The sequence below is a fragment of the Lacerta agilis genome, chromosome 5 (genome assembly GCF_009819535.1).
Source record: "Lacerta agilis isolate rLacAgi1 chromosome 5, rLacAgi1.pri, whole genome shotgun sequence".
Lineage (NCBI taxonomy): Eukaryota > Metazoa > Chordata > Lepidosauria > Squamata > Lacertidae > Lacerta > Lacerta agilis.
In genome coordinates this window covers 17,342,988-17,352,474 of record NC_046316.1, presented here as the reverse complement: position 1 = coordinate 17,352,474, position 9,487 = coordinate 17,342,988, and the positions used below count along the sequence as shown (strand labels likewise).

Below are 9,487 nucleotides of genomic sequence, written 5' to 3'. Positions count from 1 at the left end.
GATAGCTGAGTCAGTACAGAAAGAGATTCTTAATCTCAGGGCCATGGGTTTGAGCCCATTAGGCAAAAGATTACTGCATTGCAGGGGGTTGGACTAGATGACCCTGGTGGTCCCTTCCAACTCTACAATTCTATGAATGCTGCTCTTGACAGAAAAAAGGTTGCCCATCCCTGGGTTAGAGGGGTTCTGATTCTAGGGAAATTCATACTTGTCCAGATTACAGCAAATATGTTTGAAGGACTGCAGAAAGCTAGCTGAAAGTGAGGCTTCATGAATGCCTTGGCCAGTGAAAGCTTGTTAAACAAACCTTAAGTTACTGCTAGCTAAGGTTTAAACTCCTCCTTGCAGGAGATGCTGGGTATCCTGTGAATGAGAAGCTGACTATCCTGCCTGCTACAACTTACTCTGTTTTCTGCTATAGAGCAGATGGCCTCTTCAGCCTGAGGTGTTCTGGCACAGCATGGGTACAAAGACAAAGCTGCATGACAGGGAACATAAATATATAGACTTACACATCACTTTGTGTTGTGTAGATGTGATCAAAGAGAGATTCAATTGCCATCCACTTCACAGGTATCCGACCCTGGCAGGAAAATAAAGAACTATTACTGCTTGCAAGTTCTGTTTAGCACTGCTTCTCATGTCACATTTGTTTTCATTTCACTTTTGTCACATTTAACATGCATGTTGTCAAGTAGTCTCATATGCCTTTTATCAGAAAATGTGCATTTCATTCATACTGATTACAGCAAAACATGGATGCACCAGGAAACCCCTTGGGTTGAAAGTAAATAGCTTGCACAAGATCAAAAACAGAAGACTACATACACAAGTTTTACACAACCCATATTGGCTGTTCCTTTTTACAATCTCAAGGCACACAAAAGTTTGTGCACTGGTGAGTCCTACTAGACATGTTTCAATGTGCTGTGCCCAGATGTTCTCTTACTAATGTGTATGGTTTCCTTATCAACTTATCAATCCCAGGCTGCCAGTGACTGTGTTTGTACCTTGCTCCTCTTGACGTAAGAGTCCTCCTCATAAACATCTCGTGACAAACCGAAGTCAGAAATCTTCATCTTACGCCCTTCAGCTACTAAGACATTTCTGGCTGCTAAATCACGATGTACAAGCTTTGGGGAAAGGAAAGAAAGATTTTTAACTGTCATGTATGCTTACTTGGAAGGTCACAAAGAGAGGGCGAGAATGAGGGACACCATACCTTCATTTCCGCAAGGTACTGCATTCCGCGAGATATTTGCCATGCAAACGAGATCAGGTCACCCATGGTTAAGGCTCGCTCGTCCGGATTGTCCAAGTAGCTGGAATTCCTGTTGGAATCACTTCCCATATAGCTGGGCCCAACTTTCCGGCTTTCCCTCAGAAAACTCCTCAAGGAGCCATATTTAGCATATTCGACTATTAAGTACAAAGGCCCTGAGGCATAAAAAGATACAATTCAGAAGCAGAGTTAGGTCAGCTTGGTCTCAATAATTAGATAGTAAAGCAGCACATCAGCAAGATTTATACACTTTGTACACCACCTGCACCCCCCAAAAAAACATTTAATTTTGTTACCTGTTTTAACAGTCTGGTCCTATGCATGCTTACTCAGACTTAAGTCCCACTAAGATCCACGGGGCTTACCCCCTTGCAGCACTACAGCCTAAATTATGCATATCAAGCAAATCTGAATATAAAGCTTATTTGCACATACCATATTTTTCGCTCCATAGGGCGCACCTCGTTTTTAGAGGAGGAAACAAGAAAATTATTTTTATGGTTTTCCTCCTCTAAAAGCACTTTTTTGAGGCTCAGCTAAAAGTTTTGCAGCTTTTTTTGCAAGGGGAAAAGCCCTGGGGGTTTTTTTGTTTTGTTTTTTTGAGGATCAGCTAAAAGTTTTGTAGCTTTTTTTGCAAAGGGAAAAGCCCTGGGGTTTTTTGAGGATCAGCTAAAAGTTTTGTAGCTTTTTTTGCAAAGGGAAAAGCCCTGTTTTTTTTTTTGTTTTTTTTTTTGAGGATCAGCTAAAAGTTTTGCAAAGGGGGAAAAGCAAAGAGAGAAGCAAAAAGACTTTTTTATGGGGTTCAACTCACATTTCTGAAAAATCTTAAGGAATGGGAGCCGTTTCTACAGTTTCCAGACAGATAATCTAATCAGCCAGTCACATGTCGCTGGGGTAACAAACAACCTCCCTCTGCAACACATCCAACAATGGAGGCCTGGGCAAGGGGCCGGGGCCGGGGCCGAAAGGGAACCGGGACTCTTATCTCTCTCCCGATCTCTTGCTGATCAACTGCTGAGTGGGGTCCTTTCAACACCCCCTTTTCTCTTTGTAAAAAAAAAAAAAAAGTACCATCTGCTTTTGGCCCCTGGGCAATTTGGCTCCAGGGACCACCATTCGCTCCATAAGACGCACAGATATTTCCCCTTACTTCTTAGGAGGAAAAAAGTGTGTCTTATGGATACGGTAATCCTAGGGGGCTTAGTTTGGTCAGAATCAACTATACACTTAATGCTAAATACATTATAGTACTTCTGGTAAATGCACTACCATAGCTGCTGGAGGGCTGTGAAAATGTGTGTCCTGGGCTTTTTAGACTCATCTACCCCATGTACTATCTGAAACCAAAGGGGCACATTGGTTTCCAGATATGGTTTTCCCCTCCCCTCCAGCTCTCCTACCCCACTAAAGGAACATTATATAAACTTTTCTATGAAAAAGAGCACAACAGAACCCAGTGCTATAAGGTGAACTCGTATGTTCAGAAGTGTTCTCCCACCATGGAGACAGGCAGTTGAAATGAAAAGTGCTTATTTCTGGGAACATGCCTTTGGGTATCCTGTCTAAGAAAAGCAATCAATGGCATTGCGCTGCATTACTTTCAAAGTCAGACAGATAAATTGTGACGTTTCCTTGGTTTTATGGAATGTTTAAGGAAGATTTCTATGCAAATTGGTCTGCGCAGAGAAACCAATCAAAAGCTCTCGGTTTAAGGTATGAACATTATTTTCTGCAGCCTGTGGCAATCCTCACAGTATCTCGTGCTCCCTGCACACTAATTACAGTGGTTTGTTAAAGCTCTCAAGTATAGATTCCTGCAGAAAGGATCCTGACATTTCAGTCCATTAGCAAGCTTTGCCTCATCATAGCCACCCACATGAATGCTCTCCCCCATGCTACAATATTGAACACAGAGGCCTGGAGGTTCAAAGCTCTCCTATCCCAGCTTTAACTGGTCCATGGGGTCACGAAGAGTCGGACACGACTAAAATGACTAAACAACAACAAGAGAATATAAGCATCCAAACCAGAAACGGCAGGATTCCTAGCATTCTCCCCTATTGCACCAGGCTAACAAGAAAGTGCCAAGCTTGTATCAATTTTACTCATTCACCAACCTTAAAACCTAGCTCTGTATTTATCTTTGATTTAAAAAATAACAACACCCTGAAATTCCAGGCCAAATGAATCCAAATTTTATATACACAAAAGCAGGACGCTGCAGCCTGTATACATTATTCAAATTAAATACATCTGCATAGACTTTGTGTAATTTATCTTGCTTGTGCTAGCCATAGGAGGGACAAGATGCTAAGCAGGGCACTAAAACTCTGACCCCAGGAACTCCTATGGAACCCTGCTCCCAGGGCTTTGGAGATGACAAAAACCTTCCCCCACATGCCGTCAGCCACAAATGAAATTCTTATAAATTGTGCCATGTGGAAACATATAATGAATGTGGCTGATTAGCAAGTTCAGAAACTGGGGGTGCTGCTGAATATACGGCTGCACAAATCAACCAACTTCAGTATGGCAGTATAACAAATCTCATGCCAGTCCCTTAAGGCACAGTTCCCCTTCAAATGTGAGACTGTTGCTATGCAACAACAATTGCCATCAGATCTATTGAGATGAATGCCTAAGTTACCAAACTAATAATTCCCCCTATGGCTGTTTTATTGCATCGTCCTTTGGAATATTATTTCTAAACTAAGCATCTGTCACTTACTGTATTGGCCTGAATATAAGCCTCACATTTTCCCCAAATTCTGACCGTGAAATGTTTACAGTATGCAGCCAGGAGCCTGGGGGCAAACAGCCCCAGGAGCACAGCAAAGCAGCACCCACCCCGTGTGTAGTCCCCCGTCCTCTCCCCCAAGGCTGGGAAGGGAAGGAGCGAGGAACGGGAAAGGCCACCGGCAACTCAGTGCGGCTCCCACCCACCCACCCAGTATGCAGCCAGGAGCAGCAAGGAAGGGAGCAGTTAATATTCAGGTTTTGTTGTTGTTTTTTTCTCCCTCCCCCTCCAATTTTAAAGGTGTGGCTTATATTCGGGTGCGGTTTATATTCAGGCCAATACAGTAATTGACAAAATCCTATAAAGTTATCAGTAAGGTGTATGTGTGTTTCTTACTTGTTTTGCTGGGTTGTACCTATCACTGTGAAAGTGTCCCTGTCATGTCCAAAGCACGTGGCCACAGATACTACCATTTTAGCTGAATAATACACATGTGATGGGAGTATTTCAATATCTAAGATGGCAGCACCTTTGTCCAATAAAGCCCGGTGATTCTGCAAGCCTCCTCTGAGCCCAGAGTTCTGTTGATCTTTTCTCCAGGAAAGCAATCACATCCAATGCGAAGGTAGGGCCCAAAAACTGGCCCCCAGTGGAATAGGTTAGGAAGGAGGAATTGGCCAGAGCAGTGAAAGTGCCACAGCAGAAATAAAAGGCAGCCCCCCTCTGCTGATGGATACTTTGGGGCACAGGACTGAAAAACTGATTGACTGACTGTCCCAAGCTTGTATTTCTCTTGTGGCACCCTGGGGATTTACATACCGTCTCTTTCTTATTTTATATACAGGCAACTCCCCATTTCCACGGGGCACTTGCGCTCCTGGTCACAGCGCACATTGACAGAATGCGCGTAAGCCCACCCTGCCCCTGTCCCACCCCATTCCTCCAGGTCCAAAAGGACCCGTGCGTCAGCTAAATTGGACATGCCTAAAATGGTCCCCGTTTGTGACTCTCACTTACCATCTTGGCTGCAAGCTCCATAGAGTTTAATGACATGTGGATGGTTGACCTGTTTCAAAAGATTGAACTCCGAATGCAGATCTCTCAGCTCACTTTGGGAAGCATTTTCTGCAGAACAGAGCAACATAAGAAATACCATATATTAATTACAAACACTATTCCCATAATATTGAAATGCTGACATACTACCTGGATCTCTGGCACTTACTGGCTGCAAATAACCATCTTAAACAAATTAGGGGCAAGGTGTTCCTTGTTTTAATTATTCATGTAAAGCACTCTGGGAGTCTGTTTCAGCTGAAGAGCAGGTTTAAAATGCCTTAAATGAATAATATATAGAGAGATTGAAAGTGCTTCCTTGATTTCTACCCACGTGGGGGAAAATTAGCCTCTTCCAAGCCAAAGAAGAGAGTACTGAGAGGCATGAAGTGACGCATGTTTGTTTTCATGAAAGAATCCCAGATTATCTTGAAAACACTTGCTCCACTAGATTCTCTAACTGTCACCCACCTTTAACAGTTGGGTTGCCATAACAACCCCTCATGGCTCAACCCTCACCTTCTAATCATTCTATTGCAAAGGAAGATGTAGCAGGTAGGGAACAAATGCAGGCCAAACTGCTCCTATCCAGGCTCCTGTATTCTTTGATGGCTTTGAGTATCTTTGCCTGAAAAAGTTGCTGCAATGTGGCGGCAAAGGGAAACAGTGAGAACCACTTGAGAACATTAAAGAAGAAATCTGAACTGAAACTGCTCCTCTTTTAGTAATATTTTGGAGATGATTCAGCACCAAAAAGTCAGGTCTGTTGCTAATATCCCTTTGTTCTGGGGGGGACGGGACACTGTTACTGCATACTCAGCAGAACCTGGAAGCAGATGCTGAGAATTAAGGTATCTTAAACTTCCTCTTTGCACTGTAGGCATGTTGATAGCTAGCTCCTGCTTGGTCACAATACAGCTTGATACAGGTGAATGTCCCGCTACCTGCCACGGCGAGGCTCCTCACGGGGTCTTTGCCGCAGGACCACATTCATCCAGTGCTCTACCAGCTGCACTGGCTCCCGGTGGAGTACAGGGTCAGGTTTAAGGTGCTGGTTTTGACCTTTAAAGCCCTATGCGGCTTAGGACCCTCATACCTAAGGGACCGCCTCTCCTGGTATGTCCCAGGTAGGACCTTAAGGTCCTCAAATAATAATTTGTTGGAGGTCCCGAGCCACAAGGATGCTAGGTTGGCTTCAACTAGGGCCAGGGCCTTCTCAGTACTGGCCCCGACTTGGTGGAACAGTCTGGCACAAGAGACCAGGGCCCTGCGGGATTTGGCATCTTTCCGCAGGGCCTGCAAGACGGAGCTGTTCCACCTAGCCTTTGGGTTGGTTTCAGTTTAACCCTGATGTTTCATTCTTTTGGGGTGATTGGTGGGCTACTTAAAAATGAGGCTGAAGTTTAGATTTAGTTTTAAACTGTATTTTAATCTGTATTTTAATGAACTGTTTTATGTTTTTGTTGTGATTTTATTGGTGTTAGCCGCCCTGAGCCCGGTTTGGCGGGAAGGGCGGGGTATAAATAAAAATTTATTAATAATAATAATAATAATAATAATTATTATTATTATTATTATTATTATTATTATTACCTTGCAGGACATCTTTGGGAGAAGAAAAGACTAAGGAGTAAACTCTACCCAAATTTGGAGTCCTTAAGGTGGTTGGATAGTGTCCAGCACACCTCCTCCTGGCAACTCCTGCAGCCAAGCTGGTGCCCAATGTATTGCTGTGCTTTCCTTTGGACCACATCAACAAGGCTCTCATCTGGGCAGCCCAGGACCTCCCATACACATTGCCCAAGCTTGCGCCCCCGAGAGGTCACATTGGTGTTGCTAACGCAGCAAAAACAGCACATAAGGCAACAGTTATGACTTACTGATCTCTGCAGCCACAGCAGACACTGATTCTCCAGCAGTTTGACTTCACCTTGGAGGCACACCCCATTGTCTCTCGAGACAGATGGATGCCAACAACAGGCTAATAATGCCTTAACTGCTTGAGGTTTATAACATTCTGCCTGGTACAGATACCTCAACTCGATGATCTTCAGCTTCTTAATAGCTCTACCATTTCATAACTTGAAATTGTTATTACCACTTTGCAGAGATGGGTAATGCTACCTTCCATCTCCCTTCGTTCACCCTCCCTTCACTGCTTCTCCTGATATATACTGCAGCCCAATGCCAATGTGCTTGGGAAAGGGGAATTGGCACCGCACCAATTCTGCATGCAGGAAAAGGAAGGCAGATGAAGCAGAGCAAAAGGAACAATGGGTATACCCATGGGCAAGCTGGCCTTCCTTCCAAGCTACTGCTTCACTTTTCTCACACTCTGCTGTGACAAACCAAATACTCTAGATCTGGCCATTGTATATTGATAGAGCAGCTATAGTTAGAAAGATCTGGTGAGCTTGTTGTTCTTTCGCATATTATCTGTGACAATGAGGTGCTATTTTTATACTGTACTTTAAAGTATCTGTAGGAAAGAGTTCAGCTAAAGCTGAAAAGCACAGCATTTTTAGAATGCTCTTGAAACGCCTCTGTTGAAATGACAATTTAAGTGAGCTACATTGGCCAAGCTAAGTCAAGCTGCCCTTGTGCCCTGTGGAAGTGGCTGCCCTCATCAATGCAGTACAGGGAAAAATGTCAGAATATAAATAGAATGCTTTAGGACATCCGGCTGGAACGTATGTGGGATCTGGCAGCTTTTTGCTTCCAAGCTGGACCTGTGTCATAAGTTACCAAATCAATTGCAGATATTTCCAGGCGCTTGCAGAAAAAGTACCTTTTAGCATTTTGACTGCAACAGTAGTATAGCCTGCCTTCCCCTTAAGCCTGAAAGCAGTTGCTTTGACGACTTTCCCGAATTCTCCTTCTCCAAGCGTTTTGCCAAGCACCAGGTTCTTCCGAGGAAATTCCCACTTTGGATCTTCCTGTGTTAAGACGAAAAAGTAAATCTCATGAGACAGAAGAGTAACATCATTTGATGGGGGCACTTCCCTCTCCTTTCCACTGCAGGTCATCTGGTACTGTTTCCAACCTGCCTTCTCTCTCTGCCAAACGGGGAAGGAAGGCCCCAATACCTTCTTTAATCTGCCAATAGTTATATTCCCTTGCAAAAGAAGTTTCTGCTTTTCTGCTTCATTAGCAGGTAATTTTAGATTTTCATTTAAAAAAAAAATTATTAATGCAGTGGGTGTAAGATTGAGCTTATCTTATGGTTGTTGCAATTTAGCGAAGTGTGGTATGTGCGTTTTTCTTTCTATTAAACATTTCTCCAGCACTCTCCCCTTTCCTTGGCTGTTTGTGCTTCCTGATCTGAAAAAGCCCTATGGGAGGAGATACCTGGGCTTTAATTGAAGCACAGGGACTTGGGGATGCTGAGCTACCAGGAGACAGAGAGCAATACACTCACTGGTGTTTTTTTTAAAGGAAGCCCTTCCTTTCACCTTAAACACCCCCCCCCCAATATCTTTAAAATGAGACCACTGGAGCTGGGCGATATAAACTTTTCATCATCACAGTATATCACCAGCCAAACATCGCAGCCTGCTCATATACCACACTGTTGAAAAAACAAGCTGCACTGCCGCCAGGCGCCTGGTGAAATCGCCACAGCTCTCATCGTGGGAGCTGAGGTGGTTTCAACCAACCCGCTAGCAGTCTGGGACAAGGCAGCTTGTTTGTATGCTCAGCTGGGGTGCAAGAGGGCTCCCAATCCCCAGCAGAGCCATGCCCGGTGCTCTCCCCACTTGCGTGGGAGCCAGCGCCGGGCTGGGGGGATCCTTTAACTGCTCAGTTGAGGGGAGCGGTAACTGAACACTCCTCAGCCAAGCAGTTAAAAGAAGCAGATGCAGCCTTTTTCTCCCTCTGCACAGTATGAGGGCAGGGTGGGATGGCGGTTTCACTCCATGATATATCGCTGATGAAGCTGCCACCGCTGAGTCCCTCTGCTAACAACGCTCACTGGAAAACGTTGCTAGCAGAGGGAGTCAGGAGTGGTAGTAGTTTGACCAGTGATACACTGCTGAGTGAAGCCGACATCACAGTCTGCTCCCCATACCGGTCCTGGGCGATATATTGATATATTGCCCAGGCCTAGAGACAACCTTCACTTTTCTTTTCTATATTACTGGTAACTGATGGATAATGGTTGAAAAAACCACAGAAGATAACTTTTGGCAGAGCAATAATATATGTATACCAGACCTGGCCAACCCAAATGTTTTTGTTTTTTTCCTGCTTGCACTTGAAGAAGGTTCTGAGGCCTGATCACGTACAATCTATGGAAATTTATTGGTCTAGTTTGCAACCCTGAAGTTCCCAGGTGCAGCTGCCTTTTATAAAACTATGAAGCCAGTATATGCACATGACTGGTGGCAATTAGGGTGGAAACTATCTGCGCTCTT

General features: G+C 44.3%; 1 protein-coding gene across 2 annotated transcripts in view; it reads right to left on the bottom strand.

Annotated features, from left to right (window-relative positions):
• RET (ret proto-oncogene) overlaps nt 1-9,487 on the bottom strand; it is a 90,660-nt gene that overhangs the window by 12,958 nt on the left and 68,215 nt on the right. For both annotated transcript variants that reach the window (XM_033148739.1, XM_033148740.1), the window contains 5 exons: nt 7,864-8,011; nt 5,037-5,144; nt 1,223-1,437; nt 1,011-1,133; nt 513-583 (listed from right to left, as the gene is read on the bottom strand). In XM_033148739.1, coding sequence (XP_033004630.1) covers nt 513-583; nt 1,011-1,133; nt 1,223-1,437; nt 5,037-5,144; nt 7,864-8,011 — 665 coding nt within the window. The remainder of the gene's footprint in view (nt 1-512; nt 584-1,010; nt 1,134-1,222; nt 1,438-5,036; nt 5,145-7,863; nt 8,012-9,487) is intronic.